This window comes from Anopheles merus, chromosome 2L (genome assembly GCF_017562075.2).
Source record: "Anopheles merus strain MAF chromosome 2L, AmerM5.1, whole genome shotgun sequence".
In the NCBI taxonomy this organism is placed as follows: domain Eukaryota; kingdom Metazoa; phylum Arthropoda; class Insecta; order Diptera; family Culicidae; genus Anopheles; species Anopheles merus.
Genome location: NC_054083.1, coordinates 36,203,616 through 36,226,540, shown reverse-complemented (window position 1 = coordinate 36,226,540; position 22,925 = coordinate 36,203,616). Strand labels below are relative to the sequence as shown.

Here is a 22,925-nt window from a genome sequence, read left to right as displayed (position 1 = left end):
TCCCCTGAAGGCTTTGCAGCAGCATCGCTTCCAGGCACGCTGGGGAATCCTTTGAGCAATCAAAAGCAAATCGCTTCAAAGCCCCGGGGGCCTCGACTTTGCCGGAATGCTGCACAATTGGCAATGCTGACGAGCCCCCCAACAAATCCCGTTGCTGCACCCACGCGGAAGCGAACAGCAAAAAAAAAAAATACCAAAACATAATCCATTTACTGTGGTGGCCTGATTGGCAAATGACCTGCCAGGGTGATGCAATAATAAATCATCGTCATTACGCTAATCGTCATCGCAGTATCGCCCCAAGCCGCTGACACCTTTGGGGAGGGGGGTGAGTGATGCATTTGTCTATTCCAACTCGTATCGCACGCACCAACTTCCTTCTATCCACGTCAGGGTCTCAAGGTCATACACACACCCGATTGCACCAATCCGCAACGCACGGCACCAACCAATAATTGAAAGCTTTTTTTCGCTAATAAAAGCTCACACCCCTCCTCCTTCCAATCACACGAAACTCACGCAAAACGCTCGGCGCTCGTAAATTATTTCGAAACGTGTCAATACACTGGCTCCGGTATCCGTTTTATGCTTTTTTGTAAGTACCTCGGCGGGACCTGGATGACGTTCTGAAGCGTTTTATTGCCCCCCTCTCCAGGCCGCGTTTTAACGCACCTTCGCATTCGTACGCATAATTCGATTTAGCCCAGCCAACGACAGGGCGCGACATTCAATTACGGTGGTTTGTTGGAGCTGACGGTGGCAAAAAGGCGACTGACATTTTCCCAGAACGGAACTGATTAAGGTTCGTCGTATAGACGCTGTTTTCTGTCTAGAGCGATCCCTAGCAGAGCAAAAGCTTTACATTAAACAACCAGCGAGCGGTAATGTTTTATGTGAGATCATTTCAATTAAGCAATTTATGATAAGATCTTATGTTAATTACTACGATTAAAATGTATTCATACGGGTTAGGCCTCTCTTGCGCCTGTCGAGTTACTCTGGAGTAGTGTTGGGTAAAGTGCTGCTGTGCGCACTGTGAGCACAGCACACTATACTGTGCGCACAGCACAGCACAGTGCCTTAAGTGCTACCACAGTGCTAGCACTTTCGCACAGTGCTAGCACAGTGCTAGCACTTCCGCACAGTGCTAGCACTTTCGCACAGTGCGCTCTCTGAGCACAGTGCGAAAGTGCTAACACTGTGCTAGCACTTCCGCACTGTGCTCAGAGAGCGCACTGTGCGAAAGTGCTAGCACTGTGCTAGCACTTTCGCACTGTGCTCAGAGAGCGCACTGTGCGAAAGTGCTAGCACTGTGCTAGCACTGTGCGAAAGTGCTAGCACTGTGCTAGCACTTCCGCACTGGTTCCAAGTGCGCACTGTGCGCACAGTGCGCACAGCACACTAAAGGCAATGTGCGTGTGCGCACAGCACACTTAATTGTGCTACTTTACCCAACACTACTCTGGAGCATTCAGAAATGGTACTCGCTCATCATAAAGCGTCTCGCTGTACTGACATGTCAATTAAATGTCCTTATGTTTTTTTGCCTTTAAGTTAACACATAATAAAGTAATTCCGGCTTGAATTTGCCCGAGTAAGCCCAGAAATAAACCCAACAACACAAAGTGCAACAAGTTTTCCGCTTGTCACATTCTTATCAATGCCCTGCACTTCATCCCTTTTAATGAATCCCTCTCCTCTACCCTTACCCAGAAGAACCTTACCTCGCGACATTGAAATGAAAGCAGAAAAACGCGTACTTCCCCGTCACTTGCAATGCCCTGTTCGACGCCGAACTTAATCCGTTTGAAGCAGTTTGCCGGTGCCGGTGTGTGCCTCCATCAACAAGTTGGACCGGTTCTGGGGCTGGTCGCGGCTGGTTATTTCCTACGGGCTGTGAACTTCCCAAAACTAGCAGCAGCAGCAGCAAACACCATCGTTCCCGGGCGATCGTTTGACGATCAGCTCATCTCTCTGTCGGCGAGGAAGGTCATAGGAAATGGTGGGAAAATTTGGGATTAGGCTGTGAAATTTTGAGCTCAAATCATTTGTGCATCTTCCTGTGACTCACCATCATCATGCTGGACAGTTGACTGAACTGCGTTGACACTGGAAACACGCTCACACGAGGAGTACCTAGTTGATCGGTAAATATAGGAAGCGATCTTGTCTTGATCAACAACCCCACACACACACAAAACACGGAAGCTTAGTGCAAACAAAAACAAAAAAATGACACAAAATTGTGATTTCTTTGTTGTTTGCAGTTCGCTAAAAATAAACCCCTAAGAGGGGGAAACCCGGCATGATAAAACGTACCGAAAGCGTTCACTTCTGATGGCGAAGCGCAATAAGCAGCAGCATAACTTTATAGCCGCAGCCGCAAGCGAATATGCTTATAATTACACAGCAATTATGTCCATCAGAGTTGCGTGGCAGTGACTCGTTATTCTTTGTCGGACGTTTTTTTCAATCATTCTACTGCTTATCTCGGCACGATGGGATGGGTGTGTCCCGTCCAGGTCCTTGAGATTGAGAAGCGTTAAACAGCGTAGTGACGTCATTAAATCCTTCCTTTACCAGGTATCAAACGGCACATCAAACAAAAATACATCCATAAAACACACGCTTGCCTTCATCATCATTAACACACACACCCAACAGGTTTGGGTGTGATAATGAAAAGAAAGCGAAATGAAATGGCAACTTTGTTTATTACAACACGTCAAGCGTCGGAACTCTCTTTGGGTTGGGTTGCTATTATGTCCCAGGGGTATGTGGACAGCTGGTTGTACCCGTACCCGGTGTAATTAATTCACGCAAAACGCTAATAATTTCCCAATCAACAAGAACAACACACGCCGCTCGACAAGCGCTTATCGAAGATCTTATTGGAATCTTGTACGATTTGTTATTCCAGACATTACAGAATAACTTCGTTTGCGTTCGTGCCGCAACGGTGCCGCAATGCTGGGGGATCGTGTGTTCCGCAAGCAACGACTTTTGTTTCACCCTTCCATTCTTGTCTTTTCCCCCCCCTCTCTTCAATCTATGCCTAATTATCTTCTCACACATGCCCCCGTGTGTAGTTGTGTCTACCTCAACAAACATCTACTTGATCATTCCGCATCCCCTCTCGCGCTCTCTTTCCGGTTGCTACCATAACGCGACCCACAGTGGGGTAGTTGCACACCGAAATCCCCCCCCCCCCCTCCCATTGCCAGTGCTTCCAACGCCACTTCGGTACAGCATAACGGGTTGACCAACAAACGGGGTCATAAAAACGCGTTCACACCTTTCTACCCTTGGGAAGTCGAACCCGCCTGGGAAAGGGAAGCTGCGTCGTTTAAGGTCGTGTTTGTGTGTGTTTGTTGTTATTTTTTGCATAGCGCAGCATTCCGTGGCTCCACTTCGGGTCGGTTAAACGAATCAATTCGTACACAGAGACATATCGTGTCGTTTCTAACAGAAATTGGCAAAGAAGGTGCGCGCGTTTGTACTTCCGCTCGATCGTTAATCAATTACGAATTGCAGCCCGGTAGTTCCTGATTTTTTTTTGTTGTCTTTTTGGACTACCATTTGATTTTGGGAGCTATCATTTAGATGTGATTTATATAGCCATGTGCGCGCACCCTCTCAAACAGGAAGCGGGGCATGCAGATGCCTCTTAGCTTCGCGCTCAAGGATATATCGAGTAACGTGAGAAAACAAGTCAATGTACGATTAAATTGTCTCGTTAGAGTACAAAAGCCCGTGCTGGCCAGGCTCGTAAATTACCGGGTTCTACTGGTTGACGCCACGGCGAACCCTTTTTGCGTCATCCAGCTGCGGCCGCATCAAGGACACGATCCTCCAAGGACAGGTGTAACCGTTTTTAGCAACATTAATGGCGTCGCACTTAATGCTTCTCAGCATAACGAGAGCTGTTTGTGTGGTAGGTTAATGATTTCGACGCAATTTTTTAAATATTAGTCACTACAAGCAGGAAGTTTGATGACGCATCGTGGACGGAGAGAACCTCAATGCGTCGGATAAGGTCGATATCTATTTTTGAACCCCAGTATTAGTGCCTAGATTGCATAACCGGAGTTTCCGTAGTGTAGAATTTGTGTTGTTTGCTACTTTTTTGCTTTTCTTCTTATCCTTGAAGCATTAGAGCCCTTGTGACCGGTCTAAGGTTGGGTAAATCTGATTCATGCATTCATGAATTGGAATGAATCTTTGGAATGATTCAATGAATCTAAATTTCGATTGGAAAGATTCACGAATTCCGAAAGATTCATAAATCTCGAATGATTCATGAATTTCGAATGATTCATGAATCTTTGAAGATTTGTGAATCTTTAGAGATTCTAATCACTCATCACTGAAGATTCATATAAATTCATCTCAACGAAAGATTCATGAAACTCAACCCTAGACCCGTAACTGTTCTTTTCGAAGATTTTCAAATACAGATCGTGTGCTATTTTGCCTTCCTTGTCCTACGAAAACGAGGTGTAAAAACAACCAAGAATGTACTACAACTAATTTAAATTATGCCTACATTAATCTTATTCCAGTTTACCGTGCAGCAACATTCAAATCGAGGCCACAAAGGGATTAAACAATATTAAAACCGCACTTTACCTCTATACATACAAATCGGTAATCATTACACACGCTCACGCTCAATTAAAATTTCATTCTACACCACTTTTCGGATTGTTTATGCATTAAAGAATCGTGTTTCGCAAGACCGCAAGAACCGTCTACTGCTACCATTTATCAATTCATCGCCGCCCCACCAAGCGGCAAAAAACCAGCAGCAGCGGTTTTGCCACCGGGACCACGGCGATGTAAATATGATTTATTTTCGTCCTCCGAGCAACATGTTTGTGTGTTGGCTTTCTTCTCTGCTGTACTCTCTCCTCTCGGGCGTTTTTTCCCCTCCTATAACTTAGGCGCTAATTCTAAAGAGCTGTGGCTGGTGGTTTTCTCGCTGAGAAGTGTTTGTGTGGTTTTTTAAGGCACCGGAAACAAAACCTACACACTGTGGCGTATAGTAAGTGTGTATATAACCACCATTCTAGTACCAATGCCGTTTTCTACGCACCACATTCAAATACAAGCATACCTCTCTTCTAGTTTCAATTCAACTTTTCTTTAAGAATTTGGGCCGAGGAAAAGCTCTCCCTAAGGGATTACTCTTTCAGTATCGACCACCCTACCCTACCCCACCATTACAATATTTCTCTTACTGTAGCTCTAAAAAAACAAGTACAATGCACAACGGATATTGCTTAACTTACACAGATACACACGCACACTCAAAACATAAATCGCCTCATTGTGCACAACCCTACAGCTTTGAGAGAATGTGCCGCTTCTTACACCGGTAACTACCACACTAAGGACAGAATAATTTGTTCGAAATGATTACTTATTACTTTAAGTAAAGGCCACTTTTTAAGCACGAGGTATTAAACGCAGCACGTGTAGCACCGCCTTGGAGCGCTCGCGCGCGCGCTTGCTATTTGCCGCTCCTTAATTCTTTACTATGTTAATGCAACCGTCATTATCATCATAATCCTCCTTTGTCTTCTGCAGATACTTTCGGGAAGTGCAAGAGATTTTCACGATGGGAACTCGTACAAAATGCTTACAAACTATACTGGTACTGCTGCTGCTGCTGCTGTGTAATCTATTATTTTGTTGCTTCAGCCTCCTTTATCGGTTTCAGTTTCTGATTGTGAGACTGTAACAGAGATTAAAAGAAAAAGGGAAAATTAATTACTATTCAACAAGTAAAACAACAACCATCGTCCTTACCTCCTCGGCGATCTTAAGCAGCGTGTTGAAGGTGCTCTTGCCCGTCTGCTTCACCATGCCGTAGAACACTTTGGGACCTCCTTCGGTGGTTAACAGCTCGTACGGCGTGCCGAACTCAACGCAACGACCTGCGTCCATTACAAGCACCTACAAGAGCCACCAAACAAGTAAAATATTAATTAAAAAGCTGCATCTTCAACCACATCAAAGCATCTACCTTGTCCGAATCCATGACGGTGTTCAAACGGTGCGCAATCGTCAATACTGTACAGTCGTTGAATTTCTCCCGTATCGTCTGCTGGATCAGCTTGTCCGTCTGCGGGTCGACGTTGGCCGTCGCCTCGTCCATCACCAGTATCTTGTTCTCGCGCAGTATCGCCCGCGCAAGGCAGACGAGCTGCCGCTGGCCCACACTGAAGTTGCTACCGCCCTCGTTAATCTTCGACGACAGCCCGGACGGCAGCTCGTTCACCGCGTCCTCCAGCTTCACCTCCTTCAGCGCTCGCCACAGCTTCTCGTCCGGGTACTCGTCGAACGGGTCGAGATTGTAGCGCAGCGTGCCCGAGAACAGGACCGGCTCCTGCGGGATGATCGACAGCTTCGCCCGCAAATCGTGCAGCCCCATCTGGCTCGTGTCGCGCGTGTCGATCAAAATCGAACCGCCGTTGTAGGACAGCCGGAAGAGCGCATTAATAAGGGACGATTTGCCCGCACCCGTCCGTCCCACGATGCCAATCTTTTCGCGCGGCTCAATCTCGAACTGCAAATCGCGCAGCACCAAATCGCTGTCCGTGTCGGGGCTGTACCGCAGCGTGACCTTCTCGAAGCGAATCCGTCCCTCCTGGGGCCACTCTTTCGGGGGTTTCTTGTCGGCCGGTGCCTCCAGGGCCGGTTCCGGATCGACGTTATCGTACTCGACCACCCGCTCCACCGATGTCATCGTGTTTTCGAGCTCCGCAGATTGGCGCATTCCCCACTGCACCATGCCGGTCATGCCGAGTGCTTGCGTGATGGCCAGGCCCACGTTGCCGCCGCTGTCGCCGCGTATGAAGAACGTTAGCGTGACGATCGCGATGTAGATCACGCAGAACACGTCCAGATAGAAGCCGAAAGCGCGCGACGTCGAGATGAAGAGGTAGAAGGCGGAGCTGTGCAAGTCCTGGTGGGAGTCGAACTCGTGCACGAGCACCTTCTCTGCGCCAAAGGCGCGGATTGTGGAAAGGCCGGACAGGGACGCCGACAGATGGGAGTAGATCGGTGATCGTGCTGTAAAGAAAAAACGGATATTTTAACAATTTCTATTTTAAATAATTAAAGAAAAACCAACAAATACATACTAATTGCTTCGACGCGCTTAATGTTGCGTGAAGTGAGCAGATAAAAGGCACGCATAAAGTAGAAGATGATACCGATCACGACCGTCGGGATCAGGTTGTACGGGTTGACGATCGCGACCACCACCACGATGCCGATCAGCGACAGGAAGATCTGTATCACGTCCACCGTCACGCTCGGCAGGTACTCGTCGATCTGGCCCATGTCCTTCGAGAAGCGGTTCAGAATGCGCCCGGACGGATTCGTGTTGAAGAAGTACATCGAGGCGCGCGTGATGCCATTAAACATGGCGTCGTGCAGCTTGCGCGAAGCTTTCATTGCCGTCTGCAAAGCAAGGCAAATTCGTTACATTAGAAAATAGAAAAAGGGGATGATTTTTGGGTAGAACTCAGTCACTCACCCTGAAGAAGAACATGCTGCGCGTGAGCGTTATCACAACCGTCGCCACCGTTAGCGCCGTAAAGATGTAGATGTCAATGTACCGGTCCTCCTCCTCATCACCCGACGCAAACATCTGCCGGATGGCGGTAAAGAACACGCCGATTCCGCCCGCGCCCGTCGTAACGGCCGTAGTTACTGCCGGCGGCTCAAACGTGGTAGTTTCGTTGAGCTCTTCTGCCGTCCCGTTGGCCAGCGCACTAAACATTGCACCCGCGGCGCCACCGTCCCCGCCGGCAGCGGCCGGCGCTTTCTCTTCCGCTTTGTTCACCCAGTACGTCAGGAAGTAGTCGCCCCCGGACGCGCTCAGCTGCGACAGCAGAAACATGAACAGTATCAGCACCACCACCAGGTTGCCACCGCTCGCCCTAAAGTACGCCCGGTACACGTCGTACCCGATCGAGCCCTCCTTCTGCCGCTCCTCGGTCGCTTTCGCCTCCGGGCCCTCGCCGTCCGCCACGGCCGAGTCCATGCTCGACTCGCTGTTCTGCCGCTTGTACAGGCTGCCCGACCGCTTGATCGACTCCGTGTCGGTGCTGTCGTCCTCCCGGCCGGACGGGGCCGCCAGCAGCTGGGCAAAGTCCTGCCCACTTTCGCGCAGCTTATCGTACGTCCCGACCGCCTCCACCCGGCCGTGCATCATCACGACGATCTGGTCGGCGTTCTGCAGGTACTGCAGCTGGTGCGTCACCAGTATCACGATCTTGCCCCGCAGGTAGTCGCGCATGCAGTGGTCAAACAGGTGCCGGCCAACGTGCGAATCAACTGCGCTGAGTGGATCGTCGAGCAGGTACACCTCCGCCCGCCGGTACACCGCCCGGGCCAGGCTGATGCGTGCCTTCTGCCCGCCGGACAGCGATACACCGCGCTCGCCGACGATCGTTTTGTCGCCGTCCGCAAACAGGTGGAAATCGCGCTCGAGGGCGCACGTTTTCACCACCTGCTTGTAGCGCTCGCGATCCATCGGCAGGCCGAAGAGGATGTTTTGCCGAACAGTGCCGGAGAACAGCCACGGTTCCTGGGAGGCGTACGAAACGTTCCCGTTCACCTTGATGCTGCCGGACTCGAGCGGCAGCTCGCCTAGGATGGCGTGAATCAGGCTGGACTTGCCGGCACCGACCGGTCCAATGACGGCTACGAGCGTCCCTGGTTGTACGTGCAGATCGACCCCGTCCAGCGTAAGCTCGGTCGCTTTCGCATCCCACCGGGCGACCGCCTTCTCCACGATCACACCCGCATCGGACAGATGATGCTGCTGCTGCTGCTGGTGGTGATTGTTCACTGCTGCCGGCTCCTTCAGCCCGTCCGATTCCGAGTGGCGAATGAACTTGCTGTTCGGGAGGGCCAGCGGATCAGCGTCCGGTTTCTTCTCCTGCAGATCGGACGACGAGGAGGAGGATGCGTCCTTTCCATCTCCACCAACCATGGAAACACCTTCCGCACTTTCGATTTCATCGTACTGCATAAACTTCTGGATGCGCCGGACGGACACGAGCGCTTCCGCAAACTGGCCAATGCCTTGCGGGAAGAAAATCGTCATCGTCGTGCGGAGGATGTTGTAGTACGCGGTAATGGCGAACGCTTTCTCCGCCGTCACCACCTGGCCGGCGAGCGCGTACGCTACCAGGCTGAGAAAGATGGACACGCGCGTCGTGAACATGATGAAGGACAGCAGTATGCCGCGGATGTACGAAACGTAGCGAATCACTTTGATTTCCTTCCTGGAAGGGGAAAAAGGAGAATGTATTGAGATCAGAATAGTGATGTAGTGATGGGTAAAATTGGCATTGGACGTCGGGAAGGAAAAGTCATCCGGAGTCGTCCGAAGCCGTCCGAAGTCCTCCAGAGTCGACCGGAGTTCCGTCTAGTTCCATCCAGAATCGAAGTCGACTCTGATCCGATTCTGATAATTTCAGAACTTATTCTGGAGCCGTCCGGAATCGCCCGCAGTCGTCCGGAGTCCCTCAGAGTCGGAGTCGTCTCCGGATGACTCCGAGTCCGAGCTACTCCGGACGACTACTTTCTCGATAACTCCAAATCCGGGTGGAACTAGGCGGAACTCCGGTCGACTCCAGACGACTCCAGACGACTCCAGACGACTCAAGCCCGGAGTCGGAGTCATCGGGAGTCATAGTCGTCAGGTGTCGGAGTAGTCGTCCGGGTCGGAGTCGTCCAGAGTCGTACGGAGTCGTACGGAATCATCAGAAGTCGTCCGGAGTCTTCCAAAGTCGTCCGAAATCGTCCGAAGTCGTCCGGAGTCGACCGGAACTCCACCTAGTTCCGCCTGGATTCGGGGTTGTCGAGAATAGCATTCCGGGTCAGAGTCGTCTGAAGTCGTCTGGAGTCTTCCAGAGTCGTCCGGAGTCGTCCGAAGTTGTCAGGAGTCGTTCGGAGTCGTCAGGAGTCGTCCGGAGTCGTCTGGAGTCGTCCGGAGTTGTCTAGAGTTGTTCGGAGTCGTCTGGAGTCGTCCGGAGTCGTCTGGAGTCGTCTGGAGTCGTCTGGAGTCGTCTGGAGTCGTCTGGAGTCGTCTGGAGTCGTCTGGAGTCGTCTGGAGTCCTCCGGAGTCGTCCGGAGTCGTCCGGAGTCGTCCGAAGTCGTCCGGAGCCGTCCAGAGTCGTCCAAAGTCCGAGCAATTCCAAACAGCTCCAGACGATTCCGAACGATTCCAGATAATGCTGGACGAATCTACCTTCCGGAGTCGATTCCGAAACTGTCAGAATCGGATCGGAGTCGACTTCGGATTTTTGCCAACTAAACCCATCACTATAATTTCAAGCTTCTTCTCTCCCGACAAGTTCTTCGCGTACTTACTTTCTTGCCATCGCGACCAGCGCAGCGAACGGACGCTCCCACGTGTACATCTTAATCACCTGAATGCCCTGAATGATCTCGTTCATCAGCCGTACTCGCTCGTCCGTACGCAGCGCTGTGCGCAGGCGCAACTCCGACGTCTTCTTGCCCAGGTACGCTTGCAGTGGGATAAACAGTAACAAAAACAGTACACCGTAGATGGCGGAATAGCCAATCTCGCGGTACATCAGGTACGTTACAACGAGCGTTTCAAGCGGCCCAATCCAAAGGTAGTGCACAAACAGCACGGCAAGATCCAGTCGACCCACGTCGTTCGATAGGAGATTCACCACCTGTCCGGCGGTCGTGTCGCCCAGTGCCGTTTTGCTCAGCCGAAGCGACTTGCGGTAGATCATGCTGCAGGCGGCCACGCGCAGCTTCATGCCGAGATGCAGCTGGGACAGCATGTACGGATGGATGAACAGGACGTTGATGGCACTGCAGAGAACGACCGCACCGGCATACAGGTACGCCTCCGTAATGTCACCCTGCTGGCGGGAGTAGTAAGCGACCAACTTGCCAAGGAAAAACGGTTGCGATACTCTACAAAGGAATAAAAGTGTTAGCATTTCCAAAGCCCCAAAAACATCATCAATCGAATACTCACTTGAAGAGCATTTCCAGCGTCAGCAGCACCAGCCCGAGCAGCGCTATTTCCCAGCCAAACACGCGAAAACCGGCCCGCAGCAGCTTCGGCTTCCGGTTCTTCATGCGCGCCTGCTTCTGCTCATTTTCCCACGCCTCGCACAGCCGATCGCCGAGCCCGTCGGATTTGTGCTCGCGCAGCGGCTGGTACAGATCGTCCGTGTTTAGCTCCTTCTTGTAGCCCTTGAAGAAGATCGGTATCGTCCAGCCGAAGATGATGTACGACAGAAAGTTGGCCTTCTGCCGTGGGCACGGTTCGCGCTCCTTGCGCTTCTGTGCCTCCATGGCGCTCGCCGTGAGCTGATAAGCTGGGAGGGCGAACGAAAAAGAACGTTTACTATTTCGTTGTAGGGCCAGATGGGCACACAAACCCCGGGAGAGTGCACCAAACAACGGCGCTTGTTTGATTGCGTTGCATAGAAAAAAGAAAAACACGAACGAGATTGTGCGGGACATGCACAACACATCAACAAACCATTCGACCTAGAGCACGCACATGATAAGAGATGCATTCATTCTTTCTTGTTAAAAAGCAAAATAAAACATAACGATTGCACCATATGGTGTAGGCACTTTGATGCGAGAAAGTGAAGCAGTCGGTAAGTCCGGTGAGGCATACACAGAGAGGTTATCACGGTTAAGGGTGAATCATTAAACAGGAAGAAACACGATTGAAGCTGCCGTTCCTTTGCGTTCACGGGTGACAAACGTCTCCCAGACTGCGATCGTACCATAGCGATCGTGATCGTACGTTCAAATTAGTGATGAGTAAAGCTGGCATAAAACCCGGAGTCGATTTTTCTTCAAATTTCGGAACCGACTCCGTATTTCCTCCAGTATTTTTCGGAGTCGTTTGCACTCGTCCAGAGTCATCCGGAGTCATCCAGAGCCGCCCGAAGTTAGCCGAAGTTATCCGGAGTCGTCCGGAGCTGTACGGAGTTGTTAGGAGTCGCCCGGAGCTGATTTCAAACGTCTCCGACTCCAGACGACTCCAGACGACTCCGGCAGACTCCAGATGACTGGGACTCCAGGCGGAACTAGTTGTTCCGATTTTCTGAAGTCAGAACCAGACTAACAAATACCCGTAATCGGATCGGAGTCGTGGATGCGCTCCAGAGAGTACACCACTGGTTCAAATCTTCATGAATTGAAAATCCAAATATTCCAAAAAAAGACGTCCTATCGTCCGCATAAAGGTGGTGTAATTACTAGTAACGATAGCAAAAATGCGAAAGTAAACACAATTTATGTCCATCCATCCCCGACGACGGCCTGCAGACAGTGTCGTTATGCCGGGGCCCCTCTGTCGGTGAGGGTCAAAATTAAGGTGAAGGTCTCCCCCCAGCCAACGAGCTGGACACGTACTACTGCCGACCTCCTCCGACCATTCGTGTTACTTGTTCGTGCGGAAACTTTGCGTTTTTGCTTCCGTTTTTTTTTTTTTTTTTGCTTAGTTTGTATACGTCTGCGTAACATAGACATAACCGTCTCTAGAGCACTGGAAAAACCGGCTGTTCACGGTCTGGTGGATGATCGTTCGTTTCGTTTTCAACGTTCAAGTTTGGCCACGTACCGGGTGGTGTAGAGGTGCGTGCCGCGTAATACTTTTGTACTCGATGTTTTAAAACTAAAATTGAAGAATCTAATGGGCTTACACGTAAGCGATCCTTGCCGTTTGACGTAACCCTGTCCCAGTCTGCAAAGGTTCTTCTTCAAGAAAGGTTTTCTGCTCTTGGCGTAATGCGCCTACCTCTGCTGAGATTGCAACCTGTGGTTTCTGAAGTACAGAAACCACCGGCCGGCCAGCCCATCCGACGGCAAATGTAGGCCACGACGTGCTTGATAAGCGGTAATCGGAGCTGCTTCTCAAAGGCATGAAGAACTCACTCACAAGTGCTTCCGGAGAGCATTAAGTCTCGGGGCTTAAAGCTGGCGGTAAGTCACCACAAACACCCTTAAGCCGGCACACTTTACAGCGTGATTCATCGGTTTCGCTTGTAAGATCGGATCCGTTGAACTCTAGGCGTACTCGAGACGTGTAATAAGCAGCAATCACGGAACAATTTCTTCCAGTAAAGACACACTTCTCGGAACGCTCGTCTTAAGATCGTCTAATGCATCCAGAACCAGTACAAAATCCGCTTATCGTGGACACCGCGCGACACCAACAATCAAAATCCACTAAACACTAACCACCGTGGAAGGGTCTTCCCCCTGCATAGGGTGATGTGTGATTCCTTGTACACATTTCATTGATCCAGCTATTTTCCGTGCCTTTCGCCTGGTACGTCGAGTTCGAACCTTTTTTTTTTGACGAACCAGAGACTTTGGGAGAGGGCGAATCACCCAACCATCGTTAGAGGCCACCGAAGTGCACGTGTAGTGTTTCATGCACACGGGTATCAATTTTAAAGCTACGAGTAGTAGTGGTGGTGTAGTATTATATAGCAGTAGTTAGAAGTTTTGGGCTCTTTTGGCGGTGGGGCAACAATGTTAGTGTTTACCATTGCGCTTCACCGACCACCTTGTATTAGTTTGTGATGATTGATGTGACCCCAGCAATGCCTGAATGGCGGCACGAAGTACACCAAGACACACACACACACACCATCGCCCTTCGCCCTTTTGCTGCATATTTTGTGCTATTATCGTGACACGACTTTAAATCGATTAGTCGATCCTTCCCTTCCCGTATTGCCGGAACCGGAGCAGCAAGCGGGCTTTGGTATTGGTTCTTTAAATAGATTTATCGAGCAGTGACTGCGTTTAAGTATTTTGAAAAGCTAAATAATCGATAAAATAGTTGCAGACGGGTTGGGGGAGATAAGTGAAAAATGATGCACCGAACACAGCGAGCGGCGATTGCGCACTCAGGTGATGTTTTAACGCATCAAAAAGAAGCATTGCGTGGAAAAGAAAACTATTATTAGCACATAGAATTGAATGAATAAAGACAATTAAACTCTATTTTTGCAAACAGCGCACTACTTCAAACGCACTAGATGACAGGCTCTAAATTCACTGCCGCTTCAGCTATTCAACCCCAACAGGTTTATCACCCCGTTTGCGGGTGGTGGTTACAGCCCCCGTGTTACAGTGGTGGCCAAAGCAAATCTCATTATCTCGCTTATGGCACCCAACCGGCCGGCCTGGAGCAGCGCTGTCGTTTTCATTTGCAGACAAAATAAACTAAGAATACAAAAAAACAAAACCTCCCCCCTTAACGGGTGTCGGCGACATATATTATCTGGCTTATCTTCTTGTATGCTCCCCCTAGTACCCTTGTTGGGTGTTGGGTATTTGCGTGTTGTACAATGGCGCCCCCGCATTATCCTAATGCATAAAACCGACCCCCAAATCCTCACTCACTGTGATGCAAGTCTTGCGATGCGAAGTAGGCCGTGCAGTGGTGCGTTAGGCGTTACTAATTACTTGAATTAAAAATAGAATCTTCTTAGTCACGCATTGGCTTGGACCGACCAAAAACACGGACGATGACTGATAACGGACAACGGTGTGGACACGCAGTGGTATGAGGACAACTTCCGGAGCATCCTTGGCAGCGCTGCCGTGAAAGAAGAACCGGATTTTAATGTGTTATTAATTTTTAATTTGCCGCAAATGAAGCGCTAAACTGCTAAGTGGAGGTCAAAATAGCTCATTAATGGGATTTTTTTTCTATTTCGCTCATGACGCTTTTGATAAGGCAAGGCGCTCTTGCGTGACGTTCAGTGTTTGCAGTCGATGGAGCACCAACTTCCGCAAACTGATAACTCTCTGGCAGCGCAGCCCGGCTGTCAATGGATCGTATTCCTAATGACTAAACAAACTTCTGGGCACGCGCTTTTGTGGGTGAGTTGCTGCTCTTTTCTTGCTCCAAACTCCAAGGGTGATTTTGAATGGTTATTTCATTTAAGTAAGTAGTAACTTTATACTTTCTCCTTGTCGTCCTCGTACGATTCCATGTTAGGGATCCAAAGGTCCACTCCCTGTCGTTAAAAAAAAACAACCCACCTATCTGCTCATCGTCTACTTACGCGCATATCGCTTTTTACTTCCTGGCTACTTGGATGTCTACACAGAATTTTTGAAACAACTGCCGTCAAGAATGGTTCGTTTACCAGTAGCGGAAACAGCGAAAGTAGCGGAGGATCGAAGTAGGTACTGTGTCGATTCCTGGGCCGGTATAGATTTCCGATTCGAGGATTGCTTGAGAGAAGTTTAGACACAGTTACGCAAATGGAATAAAATAAGGATAATCTAACAGAACCTGACAGTTGGAGATCAGTTCCAAAATCGACATAGGTTCTTTATAAGTTGTAGGGCGATTATTTGACGGGGATCAGTTCCAAGACTGAATTCGGTGCGGGATTGGTTCCCGAACTGGTATAGATTCTCGGGAATTTTTAAAGCTGTTGTGTTGTGTATGGGGATATCAGGATATCTTCCAAGAATTAGTTCAATATCTGTTCGAGGACCGGTATGGCATCAGCATAAAATCCAGGACATTGATGGATTCGGGATTGGTTTCAACATCAATATGGTTATGGGATCAGTTCAAGGACCGAGTTAGGTTCGAACTCAATTGTATGACCTTTCTGGATTTGGGATCAATTCAAGGACCACATCGGATTGAGCATAAGTTCCAAGATCGACATTGGTTGGAGATCAGTTCCAGGATCACTGTAAGCTCTGGATATGTTCAAGGATCGGTATGGGATCAGGATCAAGACCATGACCGTGACCATGATATCGATTCGGCATCGGTTACAGGATTGGTGATGAGTTCAGGAGCATTTCCAATGCCAGTACGGGATTTGGGATCAGAATATGTTCTTGGACTTTTATAGGTTGAGAAATCAGTTCCAGCTCTGTTATGTATTAAGTATCATTTCCTGGATAAGTATGGGTTCAAGATCCGTTACAAGACCGATATAGATTGAAGATCAATTACAGGTTCGGCATAGGATTGTGATCAGTTCCAGAAACGGTTTAGGCTTGACCTCGCCGTAATTTCTCCTGATGTGCCCCTTGGCTTTAAAGAAGCGTCTGGAAATTGCCTTATCATAAAAAAAAAACCTTTGTACCCTGGGGATATTACGTACACCCTCAGTATTGTGTTGCGTAGCCCTGTAATCAGGCCAAACAGACTAGTATCTGACACATTACAGCATCTCCCGATAGTCCACTGCGTATTGGGCATTGTTTCAAGCTGCTTGTTTATTTATTTGCAGCCAACGAACTCGAAATCAAAACAACTATTATTCAATGAATCGCGTAACGCTCTTATCAGTCAGTAGGGCACAAATTTGAATGACATTTCCTTAGTGCACTGCAATACTAGCGGGGCGTAAACACCGGCCAGCGTGCCCTTCAAAAGAAGGGCCCGTCTTACCTGATTGCTGACGATGATGCTATACCGTTGTCTATTGAAAACAGAAAACAAAATTCACTATTCACTATAGGTAGCGAACTGCGTACATTGCAAGTCCTTAGATTGGTGAATTTCGTCACTATCAGCAACACCAGACACTACTATCTACTATCTCCGATCGGAATGTTGCTGACAAGCATATTGTTTTAAGGGTGCCTTCTTTCTTCTGATATTCCGGAAGCGAAGAGAACTCGCTACTACTCCCCACGAAAGGAGTGGCCAATTTGCATCATCTGTTCCAAAAAATTGCTCCCCAATACTGCTGCTGCTGCTGCTGCTGCTGCTATGCTACGAACGATTGCCTTTACGCCTACCGCAGCTGATAAGCCTGATAAACCTGGCCTGATAGACGATCATTCTAGAATATCGAAACACATATCGGTGGCAGCAATCGGGACTTTGCGACACGAAACAATTAAGCTACACTGGGCGACCAGGAGGTAATTCCAGCGCCACCCAGCTCGTCCGGAAAGCTCGTATGATCATCATAAAAACGACGTTATCTCGCAGCGTGGGAGAAGCGTGCCAGTCAACAGGAATCGTGTACAAAAAAAAAAGGTTGGCGCTACTATAAGAACTGGCAAATACCACACCCGTGTGATAACGTATCGTTAAACAGCCGGCTGTTGCAGACCAGCGCGGCCGCCAGAGATCCGACCTCAATCTACCATGACACACGCAACTACAGTGGGCAAATATGCATCGCTCCCCAGATGTGCAGTAGGAATTGAATTGCATTGCCGTGTGTGCATCTTCAGCATCTGTTGTCGGTGGTTGAACCAATTAATGTGGCGCACGAGAGCAAACGGCCGCGCGCCCGGTGCTGCGGGCTAACACTGCGCGCCCGCCGCTCTGCGGCGTTTATTGTATTTTGTCGAAAGGGGGCAATTTAAACTCCAATCATTCAACGCATCCAGTGCGATGTGAAGCGAGAAGAATAATAAATGATTGACGGGATGGTAGTGGCCGCCATAGAATGGGATCGAAAATGCGTTTACAGGGGAGTTACTGGCGAGTGGGTCGTTGGTTGCTTTGGTTGTGCACGTGGCGATGCATTGCACTGTGTATCGTGTTTCAAACTGTTGGTAAAATAGGGATTTTAAGACAATTTCAATTCGAGACGATCTCGAGATGACGGCTGGATCAATCGGGCTGTTGGACAAATAAATTGATTATCATTTCTTGAAGTTATATAATCGAAGAAAACAGTCTCACAGTGTCTTGGCAATGACTGAGATCTTTTGATCTTCTTGTGATAGATGTTGGGTTTTTCAAATCCCATGATGGACTTGAGCTTGAGTAGTTGTTTGTGCACCTCTATTTGATATACACATAACCAAGAATCCATTTTTTCAATTATTCAACCATTTGTTATGACTCTTTCTGTTCAATAGTCTACATTTCGGACTCAAAGGCTATACAAAGCTTAATAGAGGTTATATACTTTTATCACTTTAATGATACGACAACAACAACAACGAATGTGGGTTAATTGCAAGTCACCGGCAGAGGTCAGAGCAAATCCGGCAGAAAGGAACCTACTACTTCACGGTCTGGTTCGCGTTCCCAATCTCCATTCCGATTGTCTTTCGAATTTGTCCGAAGTGTTAGTTTATCATTTGCTGCAAATCTTCACGCTCACACATAATAGGAAGTATCATTGACAGAAGAGAACGATAGAGAGGAAAAAAACGAACGAACGGATGAACGACATAATCGCACAGAAGCTTCCGCATAGGGCGCCACACCACGTCATCGTATTGTCGTCCCCTCGCCTCAATCTGATGTATCGAAACGGAAGGAAGTTCGTTCCGTCGATTGAAACGAACAAAAAAAAAACCCCGCCGGACGTCATCGAGTGATTCGCACCGTACCAAACACAACGACGCCGTAATCACACGTGACGATGATGCCTCCTACCTCCTCCTCCTCCTCCTCCACATCCAGCTTCGTAAACATCGTTAGTGTTTGCTCGAAGTGACAGAAAGACTTTGAAGGTGAGCGTTGTGGCAACAGTTTCTAAGGCACGGATGGAGGTTAAGATCACACGGGGTTTGGAAGTTTTAGCATGTGGAAACGTACCACGCAGCAATGATGCTTGTTTTGTGCTTTTGGAGGAGGAGTTCGTTTTGTGGGTTAAAGCCACGATTTGTATAGATGAAGCAACAGGAGCGTAGCCCTCAGTACTTCAACCTGCTTTTAATTATATCTTGAATGGATGGTTAGATTGAATAATTGGTCAAAGCAGGGCAGTCAAACGCTTGAATTACACCCGTGAAGGTGTCCTTTTCTCGTTTGGGTTGATCGGTGATCCAGTTCGTTGCTGATCTTATGAGTACGATACGATAGAGATCGTACACTTTTGCTGAATTTCATCATTTGCTTTGTTACTCTTTAGTCTTTAATTTTCGTTATTCGTAATGTAAACATAGTTACTTATTTCATTACTTTTGAACGCAACACTTTGATTGTATAGAAGTGATTGTATTTTTGCCAAGAAATTATCGTATTTTATCCGCAATGATTCAGCATTCAGATACCTAAGCTTTTTTAGGTATCGTTTTCAGATAGGTTTTTAACCAACAAAACTATTCAACAAGCTTTGTTTTTAATTTCATAACAAGTTTCAACCGATCTAGTAAATTTCGTAAATCGAATGAGAATCATCAGGGTCGTTGGAATATTCGATTTTATTTTTCGACGCCGTGATCATGTGTCGATCCTATGACGAAAAGAACAATATATAATCTTTATAATCAGCTGATATTTTACACCTAATTTCTCTGATTACTAATGTTTTGAAATTTATTCTCAACTCATGATTAATTGTTCAAAGATGTCTATTTGAGCCGCTAGAGTCTATACTATTAGAAATTATCCAAAAGTATGATTTTGGTATCATTTAAAAAAATCTGATAAAAAAAATTGAATGCACAACCATTGGAGACTTAGTGCTGACTATTGCATCATATTAAATCATTGAAGATTATAACTCCTCTAAATCTCGAACACCATGCAAAGCCCCCCAACGATCGGACGAGTTTGACACCGCTGTCTTCCTGAGGTCTGCTGCCCTGCTGCGAAGCCGGGGGGTTTGTTTTGTACCTGTTTTAACCACAATCTCCAATAGCAAACACCAAAAGGGTCTATTCGACAACATATCTATAATAATTCCATCGTTGTGTGTGTGTAAAAAAACAATAAATTTCGCGCCTACGTGAGCTAGAACCGACACACGCGAGACCGGCCGGCAAACGTTCAAGAAGATACACGTTGAGATAAGGCCGTAGCAAATTCTCCAATGACTTGCCACTTGCTGTGGAGTGTTTGTAGCAAAACAAAAAAAAAAACAGCGCCATAGAACGACCACGAACATGCCGGAAGTCCCCGTTCATCAACCACACAGATGATTCCCGAACAAGATGACGATCAACATCATCATTATTCCCCCGCACTAAGCTGTCAGATCGAACACGCTTTGTTGTTGTAAGGGAGCGAAAAAAATCGGTAACTTCAACAAAGTAGGCTAAAACTCTGTGTGTTCCTTACCGGCAACCGCACGAAACACTTATCTAAATTGTCACACTTTCACCTGTACCGTGGAGTTTGAAGACGGAAGGAAGGCCCTTCGCTCCCCTCAACCCCTTTTCGCGCGGGGGGTCGTATGCTGTGCGGTGGGTGTATTTATGTAATACGCGAGCGCGATCGAAATACATCATCACCCCCCCCCCCTCCATCCGCGTCCCTCAAATTACATTGGCCGTAACGACACAACACACCCCCAGCACACCATACATTGTGTGTCCTCAATCTCGCGCAACAACACGTACGTACACACACCGATCTATCTTTATATTCCCACGTTTACATTCTGCGGCCACCGACAATCGTTTCTAGTAGGCGCTGTTCGTTCCTTTTTTTTCTCCCAAATCTTTTCCTCTATCATATTCCCGCCTTCGAGAGCCGCGTGCCACTTCCGACTGGAATTTACCTGTATTAGCGCGAGCCTTGTGTGTGTTCGATTGTCTCTTGGCTCTTCCACGAAATCCAGGGAAGAAAGGACGGACAATGACCCCCGGGGGGGGGGGGGGGGGGGAGAGCAGGTAAGTTAGGTTAGGGATACGGGGTTCGGGTTAAAGGCGACGCCGCTCTGCGGTCGCCATACGAATTGATTTAGCGAGAAGAGACGCCTAATGGTGGTGGTGGATCCAAATTAACGCACACACAAACACACACACACACACACACACACTGCGTTGCCATTGTTACCCCTTGCGCCTACGGACGGAAAAGAAATCGCAAACAAAAATGTATCCCAAACATCATGGCCAAACATGTCCACCAAAGAGAGAGGGAGAGAGAGAGAGAGCGTGTTCTAGAACGATCGCTTCCCTTTTCCCTTTTCGGCACACTTTGTCCGGCACACACTGGCACCGCGTTGACCGGTTCGGCCGCGTGCCTTTTCGGGGGCCCTTTCCGAATTTTCTTACTCCTTTTCTAACCTCACTTTAAAAAACTCACCTCTTCGATCTAATCACTACCACGACGAATGATGATTTCGGGCACGGTTCGAACGGCACGTACGGGAAGCGGGCGAGATTGCTATCCGTCTTCACCTGAATGCGCTCTCGCTCGCCACTCCACCAAACAATTCCACACAACAAAACACAGCTGATGGGCTGGCGATAATCAATACGCCAAAAACTCTGAATCACTTTAAGTGCACACACACACTCGCTGGCACGCACGAACGCACGCACTTACACACTCCGCCACTCGTATAGTAGGATAGATGTACAAAAACCCGGCCCTCTGTGTGTGATGCGCACTGTTTTTTCCGTTCACTACATTCTTTTCCGGAGCGCTCGGCAAACCTGTGTACGGCTCGAAGTGCGGCTTGCAACTGAGCGGTGCTACGTATATTCTAATGACTAGCGCGCGCGTTTGTCTGCGGCAGCACCTTACACCACCATTCGACCACGCCGGACAACTAGCACCGTGTGTGTGTGTGTGTGCGTTAGAAGTCGTCAGCGAAAGAAGTTTTATTATGAAAAAATGGTAAAACATACAGTGCGTAACTACTTTTTGGCGGCACTCGTTAAAGTGCTGTCTCTTATTATATTGGGGGTGAGTAAATGTACAGCAATTATCCGCAGTACGCGATACTCGATATACGCGAATTCGCAGTACGCGATTTCTCTAAATTTGACAGCTCCATGTGTTTTTCGCAAATATTTTAATTTTTTGAAATATGTTATGCTCTTTTTGAATTTCTTTAATGTTCTTAATGCATTTTGGATTAAATTTGTGCAAAAGATACCTATTGTATAACAAAAAACTTTAATGCAAAACTCTGAGGCGATATATTTCAACCTTCGAACCGGTAGTGTAAACTATTTTTCCATAGGAATCCGCTATACGCGAAAACTCGAGATACGCTATTGCGCTCGGTCCCGTACGATAGCGTATATCGGATAATGACTGTACAGGTAGTCCCCGAGATACACCGTACCTCTTACCCAAGGTGGATTTAAAAATATCAGGTGGTGGAATCTAGTGCATTTTGACAATTCGTCTCTTGGCGTAAGGTCCCCAGGATTCAAACATTGTTTACATTTTTTAAAATGGTTCATTTAATTTATCTACCACATTTTTTCGATATAATGTTTTTTAAATATATATTTTGGGCTTTGCGAGTTCGTATTTAACATTAAAACATAGATTTAAGTGTGTTCTTTCTTGTTATTCCGTAAATTTATTCTATAATTCATTGTTTTTTTTTCTACATTTTTGAGGATAAAAACTAAGAAATTATTTTTTTTGCAATTTTCACGTTAATTACTCATTATATACGAGCAGCATGGACAATTTACGTAAGATTCGAACTCTTACTCACATGATTTTACATTTCGTGCATAAACAAATCATCAAATCTTTTGTTAATACATCTGTTTTTTCAATAAAATCAATAGATACACAAAATTGCACTTAGTAACAAAGCAATCTTTCCTATTTGCTATGCTTTGTATGCGGAAACCATTGGTTAACGGTTTTAAAATGACGTAAAGTCCCTCAACTATGGCGACCCCCCAAAGGCCCTTATCAACCACCTGATATTTTTAATGCACCTTGCCTCTTACCGTATCAATAAACGATCTCAGATTGCGCATATACTTATCTGTCAAACGGATCGGTTTCATATATTTATCTGTCAACAACAAATTATACATCTCGGACATATAATCTTGAAAATTTATGCGCATTCTTGGCGCAATCTGAAATTGTATGGAAATTACGTTTATAGATCAGGGTTGGCTACGCTAAATGATATATTTTTGACAAAACGAATTTATGCGCAATCTGAGATTGCGTATCGTGTATTAATACGGTTAGGGCCGTGGCGACGCTCATT

The 22,925-nt window shown here is 47.6% G+C and overlaps 1 protein-coding gene across 1 annotated transcript; it reads right to left on the bottom strand.

The window, feature by feature from the left end:
* Window positions 1-4,763: 4,763 nt before the first annotated feature.
* On the bottom strand, window positions 4,764-21,497 carry LOC121592101 (probable multidrug resistance-associated protein lethal(2)03659). The gene is made up of 8 exons (XM_041913390.1): window positions 21,035-21,497; window positions 11,042-11,387; window positions 10,396-10,977; window positions 7,547-9,305; window positions 7,149-7,470; window positions 6,029-7,077; window positions 5,812-5,958; window positions 4,764-5,737 (listed from the first exon to the last, which is right to left on the bottom strand). The coding sequence occupies exons 2-8, from the start codon at window positions 11,362-11,364 to the stop codon at window positions 5,687-5,689; spliced, it is 4,233 nt and encodes a 1,410-aa protein (XP_041769324.1). The 5' UTR covers window positions 11,365-11,387; window positions 21,035-21,497; the 3' UTR covers window positions 4,764-5,686.
* Window positions 21,498-22,925: the final 1,428 nt, after the last annotated feature.

Excerpts from the sequence above, each read along its gene's own strand:
- LOC121592101 (XM_041913390.1), bottom strand. The coding sequence starts at position 11,364 with ATGGAGGCACAGAAGCGCAAGGAGCGCGAACCGTGCCCACGGCAGAAG. Across the intron at positions 9,306-10,395 it reads CTGGTCGCGATGGCAAGAAA|GAAGGAAATCAAAGTGATTC; the intron begins GTAAGTACGCGA and ends TTCCCCTTCCAG. Across the intron at positions 7,471-7,546 it reads GCAGCATGTTCTTCTTCAGG|ACGGCAATGAAAGCTTCGCG; the intron begins GTGAGTGACTGA and ends CTTGCTTTGCAG.